At 50.7% G+C, this 19,974-nt stretch overlaps 1 protein-coding gene across 2 annotated transcripts; it reads right to left on the bottom strand.

Annotated features, from left to right (window-relative positions):
• Nucleotides 1-620: 620 nt before the first annotated feature.
• Nucleotides 621-19,302, bottom strand: FAM234A (family with sequence similarity 234 member A). 2 transcript variants are annotated; one of them, XM_048961414.1, is made up of 12 exons: nt 19,174-19,302; nt 13,605-13,913; nt 12,444-12,560; nt 11,960-12,142; nt 8,129-8,259; nt 5,908-6,037; nt 5,305-5,443; nt 4,819-4,959; nt 4,519-4,597; nt 3,934-4,086; nt 3,004-3,106; nt 621-2,876 (listed from the first exon to the last, which is right to left on the bottom strand). In XM_048961414.1, exons 2-12 carry the CDS (start codon nt 13,867-13,869, stop codon nt 2,665-2,667), a joined length of 1,653 nt encoding a protein of 550 aa, XP_048817371.1. In that variant the 5' UTR covers nt 13,870-13,913; nt 19,174-19,302; the 3' UTR covers nt 621-2,664. The 2 variants fall into 2 exon arrangements, with proteins under 2 accessions (XP_048817371.1, XP_048817370.1); XM_048961413.1 differs by lacking the exon at nt 19,174-19,302 and adding an exon at nt 15,814-15,945.
• Nucleotides 19,303-19,974: the final 672 nt, after the last annotated feature.

Raw genomic sequence — 19,974 nt, 5'->3', positions numbered from 1 at the left:
CCAGGAGACACTGCGTGCTGCACGGCTTCCTCTGGCTTGATCCAAATCCAAGCCCTGGAGAGAGATTTTCATGCTGATGGACTGCAGCAGGAATCTGGGGTGTAAAAGCAGGTCAGCGAGTCCCAGGCAGGGGGAAGGGACAGGCCAGCCCAGCTCTGTTACCTAACTGCTTTTGCAGGGTCCAGCATCCTCACTGCTGCAGCAGGAGAGCCAGGGGTCTGCAGTGCCACCCCAGAGGTGCATTTGCAAGGACTGCCCTTCAGAGTGGCTCTAAGGGGCCAAGAGGCCCTTTTTTTCCAGCAGCACGGTGCTCCTCTCTGCCAGAAGGGAAGAGCAACCACTTCAGTATCAGCTCATGTTCTTCCTGCTCACCTCTGGCCTGACACCAGCACAGCTGGCTGGGCTGGCACATCCCAGCTGCTCCCTGGGGTTACACCGTGCTCAGGGTAAGCGTGAGCACCAGAACAAAGGGGAGAGGCAGGCACCCACCTGCACAGGTGGGAGCATCACCAGGACACCGGGTCCCTCCCACAGAAGGGGTTTTCTGCCTTTGGGAAGTCATTCTTGCATAACTTTGGCTCTTCGTCAGCAGCAACAGCAGAAGCAGGGCACCATTTACAAACAATGCAAAAGAGGATTTATTGAAACCATTACAGTTAGACCAAGTCCTATACAGCACAATTTGCAATAAGTTAAAGAACCCAACAGTCTTAGTGTTAAAAAACACACTAATGCATAACACAGTGATATAATGCCATCATCACCCATCTGAGTTATTGAATCAAGGCACGAAGTCATTCATTAAATACTGCGGAAAACAATTACACAGGGAAAGAAGCTGGAAAAAGGACTCGTTAAGAAGGTGCTGGTTTGGCACTGATTCATTTAGTTGAGCTGCCACAGGGAACTCTGGGTCTCCAAAGTATTTGGAAACACAAACAGACAACTTAAAGCCAGAAAAGCCCCCCAGAACTGAAAACCCAGCATTCCTAAGGGACGTTCAGTGTTACCTACTGGAAAAGTCAGGTCTGAGTTGAGAGCTGAGGATGAAGGACAGTGTCATTCCAATGAGAATACAGCCCAGGTACATCACTCCCACCCACAGAACTGCAGTGGGACCCGACCTGCAGCACTCAGCCCTGGGCCACGGTGCAGGCAGCCCCAGGGCCACCTGACAGCAGCACCAGGTGCCCAGCCCAAGCACTAAACAGAGATGTTCCTAAGGGTGCAAACTCCACCACGCTAAGCTGTGCGTTTTCTGCCCACCTTCTTCTCAGCAATCAAATGGACACCAGTGTATAAACAGTGGTTGCGTCTCAGTGCAGCTGGTGCAGGGACAGCAGCTTTCAGGACCAGGCAGCCTACTCAAAATCTTTTCCAGGCTTTGCACATTACTTCTGCAGCCTGCACTGGTGCCCAGCAGGGCATAAATCTCACCATGAAAAGCCTCCAAGTGAGACATCACCTCCACACAGCAACCCATTCTCTCTCTGGGGACACCAGGCTGGCCTCTGAGAGCCAACAACCTGGAGTTCCTCACCCAGCATCACTTCAACCCAGGGCGAGGAGGCAGCACACAGCTCTCCACGGAGCTGTGCTGCATAAATAGCTCCTGTAGTTTCACCAAGTCTTGCAACACGCTCACCTCCTGGCACAGGGGACCATACTCAGATGGGCACCACAGCAGCTGTAAGGTTGCAGGAGCATTTGCAGGACAGCTGGCATTGCCACTGTGGAACAGGACTCCCAGGAACAGCAAGCCAAGCTCCCAGGAAAGGTTAAAGTGCAATTCCACTGTTAAAAAAATGGCCTACATCCTCTTGCACCTTGAAACCAAGAGGAGAGGTGATGTCCGTACCTGCGGGGACCAGTCAGCCTAGACTGGTTTTCATATCCCCTATAAACACAACGGGGTGAGGGGAATGTTGGTGCATAAGTCAGGTAGGAGACCAGCTCCCTTTTGGTGTCACCAGTGCTGCACAGCCTGGCTGGAAAGGAAGTAGCACAGAAAACACAGGCAGGCTTGTGACTGCAGGGGGAGGCACACGGGGCTGCTCTTAGGAGAAGAGGTCATTTTCTAAGTAGAATGACACTTCAATCTGCGTTCTTCTGCTGGCCCAGGTAAGACCTAGCCCAGTCACAAGGCTGGAGTCTAGCACTGCACATACCCACTACTGAAGCAGGGGCCCAAATTCAGGGGAGTGTAACTGTGATCAGCCTGCAGCCAAGCACCTCTCCAGCAGCCAGGACAGCTGACTCAGAAAGGAAACCTAACACCACACACAGAAGCTCCACTTCTCATGCAAGCACCCAAGAAACAATCAGTGCAGGCATCCCCAGAGAGCACGTTTTCCTCCACCTACAGACTGAGCCAGCACAGTTCTGTGGGCACAAAAAAATGAAGGGGAAAGCTCTCATCCCTGAGCTCACGACACTTCAGTGGTGGCCAAGCACTGAAGTCCCATCAGCTCTGACAACGGATGCACTGGCAGCTGCTCCCTCATCCTGGGCATACCCAGGCAGTGGGGGTGCTTCCCTGCCAGCCATGCTTTGGTTTGCGGATCGACAAAGGCAGCTTCCCATTTGAATCCACGATCTGGGTTTGCTAAGAGCACTGCTGCAGAGGAGAAGCAGCCTGCAGACTCTCCTGGTCTCCTGGCAAGCTCACACTCTGCTGTGGTACCGCATCCTGTAAAGGCGGTCACGGATGTACTGCTCACTGTCCACAGCCACCTGGCTCAGCCAGATCACTCTGCTCTCAGACACGTCCTCCTTCAGCTTACGCTTCATCACAGACACCAGCCCAGGCTCCTCGCCGGGCTGAGGCCCCCTCACCAGCACATAGCAGGCATGACGGCTGCGCTCGAACAGCGTGGCTGGAACAGAGCAGAAGGAACAGCCCAGCATAAGATGGCTGCCACGAGCCCAGCACCACGCGCCCAGCATCCTGGAGGCAGCAGCAGGAGTCCTCCTGCACCTCCTTGCCAAAGGGGGAGAACTCACCATTGAAGGCAATTATCTCATCTGTGCTGTTGCGGAGCTCCAACAGGACGTTAGTGTAGGAAGGATGGAAAAGATACAGCTTCTGTAGAGGAGCTGCTGACGTCTGTAACCAACAAGACATGCTCAGAACACAGTAATCCCAAATACCAGGCTCAGCCATTATTTCATGTTCAACAGAGTGCATCCAGTCGGTTATCTGTGCATGGCCAACATAACAGTGCTGGCATTTTATTGCCTGCTTGGTGCCTGACCTTCCTGCGAACAACAGGCCTGTCTGCTGTGTGCAAGAGACAGATTTGCCCCAAGGCTGACAAACTCAGCAAGAAAAGCACAGGAAGTTCAGCTGGTGTTCAGGCATCCTCCAAGACGCAAACTGCCACCACCACTGCCAGCCACTGCTCCAGCAGGGCTCTGTCACACAGCTGAGCAGCACGCAAGGGCCACCAGACACTGCCTTGGAGCACAGAGAGGACATTAATGTGGCCACGAGACATCACTGCGTGCAGTACTATTGCAGAGGCTGCAGGTCAAACAGCAGCAGATTCAGAGGTACTAAGCCAGCAGCCTCTCAACTCAAATACAGCAGCACACGGAGGCAAGGCTATGGGCAATCCAGTGCCTTTGCTCACACAGACAATAAGTCCATTTTCTCTATGCAGCCAGGCTGAGGATGATGAATGTTGCTGGTGCCACACTAGCTGCTAGCAGGAACACTGCCATGGACACTGTGAGGACCAGCACAGACCAGAGCACATGCCTGCCACATGCAGACCAGGCTGATCAGAGACTGTGGATACTCCACAGTCTGCACAGAATGATGCAGTTAGGGGAACACAAGGAACTGAATGTCAACACTGGGAAAACGGGGTGGCTCCAGACAATTCTGACTCCGAGTCCAGAAAAAAGCAGCCACTCAGCAGCACTACTCACCGTTTCATTTCCTGCTACTTGGTATTCACCCCAGATGAGGAAGGTGGACCGATGATCAGCAGTAGAAAGTGTGGCTGGCCTGGGGCTCTTTGCTCTAGAGTTCAGCTTCAGCTCCCACTGGACTGCTCCAGATCTACCTTCAACAATCATAACCTAGCAGGGAAGAAAGAAAAGGAACACGTATCAAAGAGCTCCGTGAGCTGCGAGTAAGAGGTCAAGGCAGCTGTCTCTGTCCCACACTGTCTAAAGGAACAAGTATCTGACACACGGGAAGACAAGGAGACACCTGAAGCTGAGCTTCTACTTGATCACAGAGCTGTGAGACCTGGGGTGGACCACGTTAGAGTGGAGTCACAAGTCTCGCAAGTTATTTCAAGAGGTTCAAAGCTCTGTCATCGAAGTCACTTGCTGAGAATTAAAGTGTCTGGGCTGCCTTCAGTAGCTTCTTAAAAGAGATCATTTTCCAGCCAAAAGCCTTCTAAAATCAGCTGGAGGCAGCACATCATACCAGCTGCCCTCGACAAAATGTCTGCTTCAGCTGAGACACGCAGAGAAAAAGGAAGTTAAAAGGAAGAGCTTTCAAACCTTTTTCCTGTTGGGTCCGATCTCACTCTCAAGGACAACATCAAGAACATCAGGTTTGTAGTAACCAAGCAGTGGCTCACTAAGAGAAAGGAGGAGAAAGGACAGATCACAACACAACCTAACAGCTCGTGCATACCCTGTTCTTTCAGAGCAGCTTCTACCCTCACAGAAAAAAACCCTGATAAAAGGCTCAGCTGCTACATCGCAGGCTTTTACGTTTCAAATAAAAAACAGCATCAGCCAGGATCACTGCAGCTGGAAGCCTGGGAATGCTGTACAGAACCACATGGGTAACATTACCTCATGACACGGGACACGTTGAGGGTCCACAGTGTCTGAAGATTTTGTGCACTGATCAGCACGGCCACCTCTGAGCTCACAACCAGGATGTTCTCCCGCGATCTGCCAGGAATTTTTGCCAGGTAACGAATGTCTCCAGTGCTGAACAGGAACAGAAAATGGGTTATGCTTCCTAGACTGGGAATGTTGGTTCTTCGTGGTCTTTTGGGGAGGGACTCCTTTTAAGTTCTTTTCTCCTGCACAGTAAGAGTCAGAAACTCATTCTAACAGGCAGGGAAGTCAAGCAGGGCAGGGAGCTGAAGCACCAGGTTCTGCAGATGCCACACACTGGATAAGTTGCCAGAGGTGCAAGTCATGTTCCAATTGCACTCACATACAAAATCCCAACCTGCTTCCCCTCCTTTACTGTATGGGCAGTCAGGACAGAACAAAGGCAGGAACATCAGAACCCTCCAACCCACCAGCAGACAAGATCCAAGAGCAAACCTGAGAGGGGTCAGGCGGTGAGTGGTGTGCTCAATGTTCTTCTCCCACTGAGGATCTTGCTCAAGGCCAGGAAGCTTAATTTCCATCCCAGTTGCTGCACTGTAGAGATCTTTCAGGGAATACGCATAGAGAGAGTTGGCTGTGTAAAGAAAGAAGAGCAAAAAAGAGGGAGAAAAGTTATCCTGTGCTTGCTCCAAGTGCTACAGATTTCCAGATCATGACTGAAGTGGATCTGGCAGATGAACAACAAACTGCATTTTTAGGGTCTGTATCTCAGAGCTGTAGCAGCATCTTGAGACTGAAACCTGCTTTTGAACACGTTCAGCATCTTACCTGTTCACAACCCATGAGTTCCACAGGAATCATGGCTATGTAAATGACTGTTTAAAACCTACATCCTCAACATTTTTAGTATGAAATTACTACAGTATGTATAACTTCAGTTTCAGCAGAAGTCCCTCCTTCTCTTGACCTCAAATATCTCCTTTGCTGCTCAAAACAGGACATAGATTTGAGAATGTAAAACACTGCTTCCAACAACTCTTCAGTAATTAACACATCACAGTTATAACCATTCTTTCAGACTCAAGTCCTACTCAGTACCTGTACAGAAAAGGAAGTAGTGGGAGGAGCCTGGGCTCAGCATGAAATAACGAGCTTCCCCATCCACATTCAGGCTTCCAGTGGAGCCGATCTGTTTGCCATTTTTTCCTGAATGGATGAAGGTCTTAATCTACACAGGGATGGGATTAAAAACAAAAAAGAAAGGGTTAAAGTTGCCTCACTCCAAATGCAGCATTCTCACCGTGTTCTCTCGCAGTGCCTGCAGGAAGCACTGTGCAGACCAGCCAGCACAGCTGTTTCTGTCCTTGCAGGCCTGCCAAAAGCAGGGGGACCCAAGTTCTTGCCACAGAGTAGCTCTGCTACTATTTTTAGTGCCCTAAAACCACCCTTCTAAAGCTGTTGCCAGTTCACTGAGACTGAAAATAATAAAAAAAAAAGTTGCCAGGTTTCTTTATATTCTCTTAGTGCAGGGATCAGAGCAACAGGATCCACACAACACTTCACCCAAGAGAAAACAGGGTAGAGTCAAGATGAAACTTAAGAGTGGGCAAGAGGTGTGATCTGGGGGAAGCACAGCACACGAGGACAGCATCTCATAGGGGTGCTGAGTCAGGCAAGAACAGAGAGCTTCCCTACCTGAGCAGGACTGACAGGAGAGCAAAGACAATCTGCTGCTCTTCAGGTGACTTTGGGTAAGTGAACAAGGGGTAGAGTTTGCTGGGGAGGAGAGCAGCACATTCACCAGCTGTTCCCAGCCTCTCATTTGGGAGGGTACACACATCAGCACTTACTGAACAGCTTCACCTTTACTGGCAAGCAAAGTGCAGCAGCTGCCCCAGGACAGAACCAACCAATGGCACTCATGCAGTCAGGGAGAATACACAGCACCTTACTTAGGGCACTGCTTCATATTTCTGTGAGGTGCTACAGCCAAGGTATCCTGAAATAAATCTGATTTTCCAGGATGTGTTTGTGCTGAAGCTTGCAGCAGGCAGGGCTCAGTGAGACTTAGCAGAAACTGCCATCTAATCCCCTGCCTCCTAAGCACCCAGAGGCTTCCCCATACCCTGCTCAATGCTCTGCCATTTCAGGAAACAGGAGTAAAGATCACATTCAACTTCAGCCCTTGGCAGCAACAAAGTTATAGGAACTTTAAGGACTGAATCTCCCTTTGGAAGAGACTGCCTTTCCCAGCTGCAGAGCTGCCCTCAGGCTCCCCACAGTTTGTGCCATGTCTCAACGCACAGTGTACTTTTACTTGAGTTGAGAGAGGGCCTGCCAAGTCCCAAGGGAGGGAGGGAGGGAAGGGTTTCATACCAAAACATCCAGAAAGGTTAAACAAAAAACAAATCATCCAGCAGTTTAGCAGAACAGAGACTGCTTTCAAACATGTCCTGGCTGCCTAAGATTAAAAGAAAAACAAAAGTCTTGAGATAACTGGGATAGGAAAAGCAGCGAGGAAAGGAAACAGAGGAGAAATGTAGGAGTTGGAGGGGATAGAATTTCTGATGATTCTGGCAACAACAACGCCTCTGAAAGCAGAACTCAATCTGCTCATAGTGCTCTGGTGTGGGGACACACGGCCCCTGTTCCTCCCATGAGCCTTGCTACAAGGAAACTACAACTTCTGTGTGCAGGTGCACATGCAGGTGATGGACACCACTCGGTTATGGATGTGGATGGATTGTGATGAAAACATTTTTAGCTACCTCACTTTTTCCCTTCTAAGAAGCGGGGAAAAGCAATATTGGAAAAGAGAAATGGCAACTAACAGCAATTTCACTAAGTGAACCCAAGTCAGAACTAATCAGCACAGCAACAGCAGGAAGAGAGCTGAGCAAAGCAGGCAAAGCACAGCCATGGAAGGTACCAGGAAGACCAGTGGTTGTACAGAGGCACTGGCTGTCAGACACGCTTTGATCCAGGAGCCAAAGCTGTCAGGGTTTGTTCACTTCCACTTCTCTGAGCATGGCCATAGAAAACTGCAAGCTCATCTTGCCCAGGTGCTCTCCATACGCAGCCTGGGAGGAACACAGACTGAAAAGGGAGATGGTTCCTGTCTGGTTCTCTTCTTTAGCCATAGAACACTTGCACTGATTTGGGAGTACATTTCTGCAGCGTGGGAAAGAACCTCCCTCAAACACAGACATCAGAGGCCTTTGGGCACTTCCTCTGCAATCTGCAGGACTGAAACAAACAGCATTCCTGCCTTGCCCTGCAGTCTGGTCACAGGGCTTAGCGTAGCTTCACAGTGACATACCTTATCTGCTGCAGCAATAAAGATTATCAGGTCCTGAACTCCATCGCCATCCACATCTGGAATCACTGACAAGGGAGTCAGCACAGTGTAATTAGCTCCAAAGTCACTGGACTGTTTCCACTGAACTTCCCCTAGAAGAGAAGTTATTGGGAAATGCTCACTGAAAAGCACTTCAGGTTGAAAGGCTTTAAAACACTCTTGTTCCTCAAAGCACTTTGCAGCAGTCACTCACAGACAGCCCATCAGCACTGCAAGGCAGCCACAATTACACTCATCATGGGGTATTTCTGCATTTCAAATGAGACCCAGAATCCACAAGTCCTGCCCTTACTGGAAAGCAGTTCCAGCTGCCTGCATACAGGCTCAAGTCCATCAGCCAGGCACAAAGAACAGCTTGCTTTCAATGCCTCAGGTTAAGACATTTTCCTTTGTGTTCACTGCACAGAAAATCCTTTCCAGCTCTCTAAAAACTTGATTCTGTCTACTTAAATTTGTGCAGGCATTCTAAAGACCACAAAGAAGCTGAATTCTGATCACAGCATTTATGGCTACTTCCAGCAGCACGTTTTACTGCAACCTGAGTCCTGCAGAAGCTCCCGGGGCACTGACAGCTCAGCCTGCACCCCTCCTCTCTCCCTGGTTGGAAGAGCACAGCTCTTCAGACAGTTCTGTCCCTCAGCTGCTTGTCAATGCAGGTAGCACAGCTTTGGCTGCACTCAGATGCACTCTGCCCAGGGCTGCTGGCGACTTTCCAGACACTGACAAGAGGAATTTGCAGCAGTATTTGCTGAGAGATTGCTGTGGCTTTGTGCTTTTTCTTTTTTAAGGAAGACTCAAGTGCCCAACTAGGTGCTCTGAGGGGAAATCCTTAACCAGCCCCTTTGAACTGCATCCCACCAGCCATCCTCAGTTCAGGAATGCAAAATAATCCTGTTCTTTGTAGGCAGAAAGAACTGAGGGCCAAGGAATGACTGCCCCACGCTGCCTGCAGTCATTTAAGGCAGGCTGCATTGCCAGTGAGATTCCTCCCCAGCTTCTACTGAAATACTGAGGAAAAAAAACAAACGTGGCTTTGTTGTTATACCAGGAGATATGGAATAGAAAAATGCCCCCCTGGAAATAAGGGGGAGGCAAACAATTCCACCCCTAAAAACAAGCAAACAAATAAAAAAAACCAAGAAGCCAAAACTACAAAGAGTTTAAGTTTTAAATAACTACATCCTACAAGTATAAATAATATATAAACTATCACTACAAATAACTGGCTTCAGTATAGCCCACAGCTTCATCAGTAGATCAGGCTGCTGAAATTCGTATTTTGATGCATAATGCTCCATTCTGTGCTGGTTAGACTGTGAAAAGAGTTGTAGATAAAGGTGTTTTACTCCCTTGAAAAAGTCTGCTTTAACAAACTGGTAGTGGTAACTGAGACAGCTTCAACACAAAGGGATTAAGGAGCTCACATGGTCTAACACAGCCCCCAAGGAGCACCAACTGTGAATCCAACTCCACCTTGCTCTGCTAATTGGAGATCTGACTGCTCTCCCTCACAGTCCAGGATCACAGCAAAAGCACAGCAACGTAAGCCAACAAGACAAGTGCCTAGATGCTAAATCCAGCCTGAGTGAAGGGTTTTGGTTTGGTTTGGAAGGAATAATAAAATTAGGACTTCAAAACTTCCATGGCTGAGTGCAGCCCTCACCCCAAGGAACTGCAAAGTGAAGGGCCAGGATTGCTTGCTTCCTTCTGGATGAATGCACAGCCCATCACTGTGCTTTCCCAGCCTGCAGCTCACACACTGCCTGAGATGAAGGCAGGTCTTTTGTACAGAGCACTGTCAGACCTCTCTGCCACGTCCCTGCCCGCTTGTTTACTGAACACCTTTGAGTTCCCAGCCCTCTGCACACAGCAGATATGCAGAAAGATAACAGAAAGATAAAAGAAGGACTGTGAGGGGAAACAGCCATTCTTTGTGAAGTCTTGAGTGATAAGCAGCAAAACAGATTTACTCCTAGTCACACACTCTGCAGGCTGAAGAGCCTTGGTTTAATTCATGATTTCTTCCACTGAAGAAATGACACCAGACCCACTCCCAGGGCTCATACACAGGTAAAGGCAGAAGCTGCCACCACACACCCAGCCCTGTTCTTCCTATGGATGCTGGTTTTGGCCGTGCTAGAGGCAGAATACCCAACCACACAGACCTTTGGTTTGCTTTGGAACAGCTGTGTTCCAGATTGCTTGCTTTACCTTCACACACAGGAATGCTAAGTGTTCCACACAAACAGAAGCACACAGATACCTGTGCCTTCCTTCTTGTTGGCTCACGTCACTTATTCTGGCAACAAAGACAGCAAGATGTAATACAATTTGAATTGACAGAAAGAGACTAACTGTATCAATCCCACATCAGTCACTCTGAGATAACCAGCCTACCCCACCTTCAACCTTCCTACAGGCAGAGATTGAAGGCAGAGGTCCCTGGAATCTCACCAACCCATCACCATGATGAATCATTAACAGCTAAAGACCGACCTGACTACTGGTTTTAGTACAACGTGATGAAAGTCAGACTTCACCACCTGAAATACACTTAACCTGATATTTTATTCCAACCTGCTCTCCTAACCCAAAGCAAAAGCCAACTGCACTAAGAAGCTGCTTCTGACCTACTTAGAGCCACAGCAAAAAGGTGCCAAAAACGTCAACTGTTGGAGTATTCATTTTTGTATCAGAAGCAATTTTTACCTCTTGCTTTTAATTTATCTGCAGGATGATCTCCTACCAGGTTGTTCCTGTGACTTGTGGCTTAGCCCAGCCGTTTCTCTACATACATGTGCTGTTTCCTTATGGCTGACTTCAGTTACAAGGCTTTGGCTCAGCAGCCACCTTTCCACGCTTTGACCTAAAAGCAACTACTTCATTAATGTCTATAAATAACCTGTACTAAAGCCTGTTGATGAGAAAAATGGTGCTAATTATCTCAGTTACTGCAGAAGCTTTCCAGCTGACTGCGGGCTCATGTGCTGTTCCAGCTACACTGGAAATTAAAAGCTTCAATAGCTTTTTCTCAGATCTCTTACAGCCTTATTTCTTGCTATTTTCCTCTCCCAGTATTTGGAAAATAGGGCGTAAGGGGTGCAATATCAGAGACAGAGAACAGGATCCTATGCATGCTTCCACAAGAGAGCACACACTGTTTATAGTCTTTGAAGCAGCGACCCTCAAAATGGAAATATATCTCAGTCTTCTTCAGAGAGGAAGGCACAACAGACTTGTTCCCACAGAAGCACAGGCATTCTTCATCCTCCCCCCAGCTTTAGGCAGAACGATGAAGAATCTCTTCATCTAGAGGTGCAGAAATGAAGGCTTCCCTTCCTCAGGCAAAATCCCAGGCTACAGACCAGTGAATCCTCCCTGATGACTTTCAGATCTCCAATCCCTATAACTCCATGCTTGTTGCCACTGCAGGCACTCCTAACACTTGTTCACAAACGGCTGGGAAACACCACTGCTTTGTGCCCAGCCCACAAGAGCACCAAGGAACATTCACAGCTGCTGGCTGCTTCTCCTGCTTTAAAAGTTGTCGAAAAGTTGTTCTCGTAACACAGCAGCTGGCACAAAACACCACAGCAGAGTCCAGTCCTTGGAACAGAGAACAGGCAGTTCTCAAGGGCCCAGCCAACGGCTCCAGCAAGGTTTTTCAATGATTAATACTCTGTGTACATTGTCCACCTCACCTCGTGATGTCACTTCAATGTTCCCAAAGTGCGACAGCCACAAGGTGAGGAATGAAAGTAGTGCTGTTCTGTCATTCTGCCTGCCACCCACCTGTCTGCTGGTCAACTGCAGTCAGTGACACCGGCTGCCCCACCAGCAGGCAGCCCGGGGCCCCTCCGAGCTGCTTGATGCCACACTGCATCCATTCCACCTCCGTGGCAGCAGGCCTCTCCCAGAGCACTCTGCCATTCGTGCCGGACACAGCAGTGATGAAAGCACATGGAGAAGGCAGACCTGCAGAGAAGATGCATCAGAGGGAGTGTGAGCCCTGCCCACATCTGCTACGCTGCACCACCCAGGTGCTGTGCCTCACCCCAGGCCTCCCCCCACCCTGTTTTCTCTCCCAGAACCACTGCATTTCCCCTTATCTTCATTTCAGTGCTTCAAACTTAATGGCACAGAGGAGAACTGACATGATGGGCACTACTCCAACACTGGCACCCACCTCAGGACATCAGCCACGGCAGCCCCATTAATCCCAACTTAAAAAAGGAGCAGCCCTTACAACAAGGCCTTCTGTTTCAGAACCAGCTACCTTCATCCAAACAGGAGCTGTTGAAGCTGCTGCTGCCATTGCTGGCTTTGAAAGCAAAGATGACATCTTGCACTTTGTCCTCGTTCACATCTTCTATAGCAAGAAACGGGTAAGCCACTGTAAGAGAGACCAGAAGTCAGGCACTGGTGAGGATTGCCTCAACCATCAGCACAGCTGGCTGCAGCAAAGCATACATTCACAGAGACCCACTCACTGCCTCCAGCTCTGACTGCACGACATCAGGACAAATTGGCTTTTGTATTAACAACCAAAAAAAAAAGGCATCTACATGAGCACTAAGCACTGGAAGTCAGTGCCAAAGGATTATTTGTTTTCATTTGTCATCCCCTGGAGGATTTGTCTCTTTTTATAGCCAGGCGTCCAGAATCTGAACTATGTTTAACAAAAAACAACTCTGGTCTTGGGGTGGGGTTGCTATTCCCAAAATACAGGGGGAAAAAAACCAAACCAGCCCCAAATACATAATCTTTCTCACTTTCAGCTCAAAGCAGCCATATAAATCTCAAAGTAGCAGAACTTTGGATTTAGGCATTAAAGCATAAAGTTCATCCCAGGTGGGGAGCGCTATCTCTGCAGTTACAGCTTAACCAGCACACAATCACCACACACAAGATTAAAGGCAAGCACTGACAGAAGTGGATGCTGAGTCACCGAGGAGCAGTTCCCAGGTTAAAGAGCCAATTAAAACAACTATAACTTTGTGCAGCTAACAAAATAACAAGATGCAATTGCTCTTCTCTCCTTCCTGTTAGTCACAGAGAATTGCTGGAAAGTCATACTGATAGAGAAAGGATGCCTAGTGGTCCCCAAACCAAAGTTCAAACTTCAAGGGAGCACTTCACAGACCCAACTGCAATGCAGATTTACTGCTAGGCACCCTTCCCCTTTATTTTCCAAGTAAGACTGGTCTGTGAGCTCATCAGTGCTTCACAGCAGCATTTAATTTCTCCATTAGATCCTGCAAACACCTCCTGGAAGGCCACAGGCCATTGCTTATCCAGGTCAGGTGTACACAGCCCTCACTCCCAAGAGCAGCACCCCTGCAGGCCCAGCTCCAGATCAGCCTTAGGCAGAGTTCAACAATTCCTAACCCACAAGGGAATGGGGCCCAAGGTAACTATTCTCCTGCAGCAAACTCACCCGCACTGTCATAGTTTCGGAGCCACGTTCTCTCTGAAACAGGCCTCTCTGGGCAAGGAATGATAAAGGAGAAGGCAAACACAATGATCAGACACAAAAACAACGAGACGAAGAAGGCGGCGGTGCGCCAGCGGGACAGGCGAGACAGCTGCGACGACTGCTTGATGATAATCCTCCTCTCAACAGAGTTCTCATGGTTCTCTTGAGCTTTCACGTCCTCTGTCTTCAGAGGGTGGATCTCAGCTTCTGAGTCTTTGTTATCCATTGCAGCTCACTCATAGGTATTCAGACACCCTTCTCCTCCTTCACCTGCAACAACGGGAAGAAGAGTTAAAGCAGATTTTGGAACGTGGCAAGAAATGCCCAAGTGTTCTGTCACCACCTGATATTCATGCTGGAGACACTTAACGGGAGGCCCCAGGTCACTGCTGTCACACAGCTGGGTGCCAAGCACCTCTGACACCAGACATCTCCTACGCACAGCAGCAGGGAGAGATGGGGACACACAGAAACAGCACCATTTTTTTCTTCAGAGGAGCCAATGAGCTCTGCTAGACCCAGAGCAAGGACAAAGCAGGCCATGGGTTCTATGCTGAATGGCCTGGCTGCTCCTGCTGGTCCTCCTGATGAAGAACACCAAAAGCTCCCTTTGCTGAAAAGCCTTCTGACACCTCCTGCTGATGGCAGCCTGATGCCAGGTGGGATAGGTGAAAGGAAATGCTCGTGGCCCTCATTTCCCAGCACAAAGATGTGCCCTGGTGCAATGAGCACATGAGAGAGAGAAACAAACACCAGCACATTCTGCTGCGTAGGAGCAGAACAAAACCATTGAGCACAATCCCAAAGCAGTGCTGCAGCCCAGCCCTACAGCAGGCAGGAGAGCAAATACTTTCCTCTTTGTAGGAATGCATGCATTTAGACTAAAACTGGGCAAATTTCATTCCACCACAGTGGAAGAAGAGCTAACAACTGCTACTTTAGTTTCTCCTGCTATCTCTCATGATCTATAATTAATGAAATGTCCCTCTTCCTCCAAATCATCAAATTGCTTTTCTTCAGCTCGAGTCAAAAGAACTCTCTGCAGGACAGGGTTGGACTCCTGCAAAGGGCAGGGGCTGCAGCAAGCAGATCCTCATCCACCCCACCAGCCCCCTATTGCAGCAGCCTGGAATTCCAAATTCACAGCCCTGAACCCACAGCACTCAGCCCAAATGCTCAAAAGAAGAGGCCGTGGTAAATGAGAAATGGCAAATACAAGTCAGAGGAGGATGAGCAGAGAAAGAACTCCTTGCCCTCTCAGCAGCACATATAATGCCATTGGTGATTTCCACGGCAAACTGTTAAGCTCTACCAGCTCAGTACTGGGAGCTGCAGTTACAGCAACAAAGGGGATCTGTGCTATTTATCTTCTAAAAGGGGAAAAGGGAAAGCCCCTCGTTGGCTACAGAAGCCTGTAGCATTGCCCACAACAATAAGAAACAACTCCAGACAGTTTTCAGGCCTCTCTCAGACAGTGCTTCTTTAAAAACAAAACAGCAGAAGAAAGAACAAACACCGCATTCCAGCAGCCTTGGAAAAAGCTGCATGACCACGTTATAACAAGTTCTATCTGAGCAAATAAACATGACAACCCAGCCAACTTTCCATGACTGCACTGTGACAGCCGTGTGCCCAAATCTGCCACCTCAACAACTGACTTCCTCAGCAGAAAAGAACTTCAAGTCAGCACCGGTGTGAGTGCAGAGCCCTTGGGCTTTCAGCTCCCATAAGGAGGGGCTCACTGCTGTAGGGCTGCAGAGATCCCAGGAGGAAACAGAGCAGCAAGGAGCGACTCCAGGAAAAGCCCTCACCTCACCAGGGCGGCTCACACAGGCATCCAGGGGCAGAGACAGCGAGCCCAGTGGGATGGAGCACAGGGAAGGAGCAAAGGAGCAGGGAAAAACAGCTCAGCACAGCAGGAGGGGATGGCTGGGTCAGGCCCCCAGCCAACTGCTGCATGCACTGGGCTCTCAGGGCTGTAGCCACAAAGCATTCGTACCCAAGCACTCTGGCATTTATTCTGCTACAGCACATCAAGTACAAGATCCCTCTCCAGGCCATTGAATCCAGGCTGCGCAACACCATGCAAATTCAATTAAATCAATAATGTAGGAGCTGTGTCCTCCTCCAGAGCCCACACTCCAAAGACCTCATCTGCCCTTCCCAGCACCTGAGAGAACTCGTCGAGGCCGTCGGATCCCAACCTGCTGCAGCACACAGTCGGCAGGACCAGAGACGAAGGAGAGAAAGCAGTGGCTGCAGGGAGCAGAGCACTGCTTTGCTGGCACCGCAGGGAGCCAGCCCATCCCTGGGGTCAAAGTACGAGGCCACAGCCATGGGCTGAGCAAATGATTTACTGGAGAGGAGCAACAGCAGCTTCTGCCATTGTGGTGCTGGGGAAGAGGGCAGGAGTCGGTGAGGCGATCTCCCTGCTCTGAGCTGGGAGCAGCAGCTCACCCTCCTTGGCACTGCGGTGATGCTGCTGGTCACAGCTTGAGTGCAGCCCTTAAAACACTGCTGCCCATGAGGCAGGAAGCCAGAAAACTGCTGGGGCACAGCAGAGTGCTTCCAGCACCTGTGACTCTTCCTGCAGCGTGCGATGAAACTGGGCTGCTTCTCTGCCCAGCCCCAAACAGACACCATCTTAACTCCAAAGGCACACTTCTGGGAGGCATCACAAACCACACCACTGTCATCCAGACTGGGATGAGAACAAGAAAAAAAAAAAGTAGTAATTATACTGCCAGCCCCAGCAATTCCCCTTCTATTGCAGCAGTGACCCTGATTACAAAGCTCTCCGTGCCTTTAAAGCAGTTCCTTTCTCTCTTTCAGGATCTGAACACTGCCCTTCGCTCCCCTGCCAGAGCATATGGAGGGCCAGAACAATGACCACGAGGGTTCAAACAATGCAGAAATCCCACTGCCCGCAGTGCCAAAGTACATGCTGGCAGCACATGAAACAGTCTGATCTCTGAGCAACAAAGCAGTCTGCTAATCAATTTAATTGGAGACAAGCAGAAAACGATAGTGTGCGTTTCGGGTGACTTCTCCGTCCTCTAGCAGCCGACATTTTGTCTCCCATTGGTAGAGGGCACAGAATACTTCCCTGGGGGCTTTGATGCACCCAGAAGCTTGCAACGAAATACACAGCAACAGGATCACGTGCTGCTGCAGCGTTAACACTGCTGCGTGTGCTGGGTCTGCTGGCCAGCATCGGCTCTGCTCAGGGACAGGAGGCCTCACCTGAGACACTGCATGAAAAGGACTTCCTAGGAAAGGAAAGAATTACAGACCGCACACGACATAGCTGATAATTACAAATAATTACGAGCAGTTCCAGTGAGGCACTCTCTGAGCTCTGAAGGCTGTTTGCTCCTGCAGCCCAGCAAGAGGAGGAATCAAACAAACGCCTTTCCTGTCCCGCAGAACGATGGTGCTTCCAGGTTCTCCCGTGTAACTCACCTTCATGGGGCACTGAATCTCCTCTTCTACAGCACAGCTTTGCAGATTTGATCCGCATTAAACCAGTGCAACTTGTGCAGCAAGCTGCCCGTGCCAAGCTGCAGCCAAACCAAAGGGACAGACTATCATTACCAGTCAGCTGGGGCAGAGAACTGCACAAAGTCTGATGTATGGAGACAGGAGCCATTTAAGTGCATTGGTGCCATGGAAGGTTTAACTCATTTTCCACCCATAAAATGCCCAAGCACAGACCTAATTGCACTAATCTCACAAGACAATGCTTCTTCCTGGAAATTCTCTAGCAATATATCATACCCAGATTTGATGTTCAGTGTGTTCACATGTTTTACAGAGTGCTGCAGTCAGATTATGACCGGTCCTTTTAGGAACACAAATACAGCATTTGCTTTGGGGGTTTGTTTGTTTGTTTCAAATTTGTGTCAGCCAAAATAGCTGAAACCCCACCCTGTAATCCCTGATGACAAAACAGCTCACAAACACTGCCATGCATAAGATGCAACATCCCCACTGTGGCTGCCTCCTAGCAGCTGACTGCGGTGTGATGTGTGCAGCACTGCAGCGAGCTCACTGGGCAGTCACCTGCTGCTCCACAATGGCAATGCGTCACTTTTTGGGTCCTTTCTGTTCAGTTCTACTTACATCAGCATCCAGCCAAGAGGGACTAACACTGAAGATTTCCCCCAACTGAGATTTTCCTCTCTGAATACACTCAGAGCACTCTGAAGCTTATGCTCCTGCGGGGTCATCTGCAGCCTACAACTCTTTCTTGATAAAGCCACAGCCCCGGCGTGCACACAGAGCTGCCACAAACTGACCGTCCCTTCTGGCTCTGGGGCACCTCCTGTGATCTTTATGGCCTTTGTAAGGACGTAGTCTGCAACCCAGAGTTGGAAGGGACCTCTGAAGGCCATCTGGTTCGACTCCACTGCAACGCACAGGGATAGCACAGCTAGGTCAGGTTGCCCAGGGCCTGATCCAGCCTTGCTTTGAAAGCCTCCAGGGATGAGGCATCAACCACATCACTGGGCAACCTGCTGCAGTGCCTCACCACCCTCACTGTGAAAGATCAGTTCCTTATATCCAACAGAGATTTACCCTCTGATGAAAAGCAGCACCAACACTGCAAAGCCACACCGATTACGGGTTACGTCAGCAATAATAACCAAGCAACAGAAACACAAGCAGTTTATCAGCAGCCCGGGATCAAAGCCACCCACCCTCACCCACTGCTGCAGATCCCTTGCGAGCCATGCGAGCCTGTGGGGTCAGCCCCATCCCACTGCAGCTTCCCAGCCTGCGTCAGAGCCTCAGCAACATCCCTGAGCTGCCAGAGATTTCAGAGATTAGGGGAGATCTCCAGGCACAGAAGCTGTTTAGAACACACTGCAGTCATTTCATGCACGTTTATTGAAAAGACAAAAGGAAAGGGCATTTTTAAGTCGAGAGCTCGCTCCGCAGATCTCAACTAACCCACAGGTCACACATTCCTTGCTGCACACTGGTTCCCTCACGTTGCTGATAAGCAAGGCACGTGGTGGCATGAAGTAATGGCCTTCTTCCACCTGCTGCTGTCACCATCAGCTATTGCCAGTAGAGACCTGTTTCTTCCCTCGGGGTTGAATCCATTTTTCTTTCCCCCTGTTTTACAGCACACACAGACGGAAGCCCACGGCTCCCACACGGCTCAGACACGCTCAGCCCCGCGGAGACACGCAGCTTCCAGCCCGGGATCAGGGCCGGGTACCGGGAGCAGCTCTAGCTGCAGCTCCCCGGGCCGCCCCTCTGCTGGGAGCCTGGGGCGGGGATCCGGGCGGCACCGAGCGCCGTGCGGGCAGCGCTCACCGCTTCCTCCCGCTAAGGCCGAGCGCGGCACCGCGGCCGGCACCGGCCCTTCCGAGCCACGCTCCGCCAAGCCCCACAGCCCACCGGGAGAGCGACAGCCAGCCTGGCGCCGCCCCCGTGGGCGCCGGATTCCGCCGCGCAGCTCCGGAACGCCGTGCAGCGCCATTCCCCACCGCGGCCCCGAGGCCCCGCGCTCCGCACTCACCGCGCCGCCGCCGCCGTCACTTCCGCCTCCATTCCCCGCACGGCGTCCGCCGGAAGTGACGTCACGGGGCGGAGCGCGCTCCCGCGGGCGCCCTGAAGAGGGCGGGGACTCCCTCCGCCCTGAGGCGGAGCACAAACGCGGCTTTAAGGCGAGCGCGGCGCGGGGCTGCAGCGCGTTCAGTGCGGTACGGCGAGCGCCAGGTTGTCCTGGCGTGCGGTACAGAGCGGAGCCGCGGCGCAGTGGGGACGGCGGGCCCGGGGAGCGAAGCGTTTATAGAGAAAGGAGCGCGCGCGGCGGGGCGGGAGGCGCGGCGCCAAGCCGGCAGCGCCCGCTGTGCCCCGCACCGCTCGGGTAACGCGGCTACGGGCTGCGCAGCGCTGCCCGCCTCCCTGCTGGGAAAGAAAGGCGGGCGGGAGGACCCGGCTGCGGGATGCGGCCCGTTACGCCCGGCTCTGCGCTCGCAGCCAGCACAGCCCCGCGCCCAGCCGCTGCCCCCAGCCATTCCGCAGCGCTGAGTCAGAAAAGCCCAGCGCCGAGCTGCTTTCTGACTGCGGTGCGCACTACATATGCCCAGTTTCTTTTCTTTTCCCAGTTATACCGGGAACAGACTTAGAAATGTGCTCCGGTCGTTCCGTCCCCAGCACAAAGATGAACAGCTGACGGGGGACACGAGGGCCAAACAGCACCTGAGACAGCAAGGCACTGCTCAGGAGGTGTAAAAACGAGGTGGCTAAACACTGAAAGGAGGAAAGCAAGCTTTTCAATTCAACATGTACAAGAAAAAGACATGAATCCAATTAG

Source organism: Lagopus muta, chromosome 15 (genome assembly GCF_023343835.1).
Source record: "Lagopus muta isolate bLagMut1 chromosome 15, bLagMut1 primary, whole genome shotgun sequence".
Lineage (NCBI taxonomy): Eukaryota > Metazoa > Chordata > Aves > Galliformes > Phasianidae > Lagopus > Lagopus muta.
Note: the sequence above shows the minus strand (reverse complement) of the source record. Positions and strands in the feature narration are given on the sequence as shown.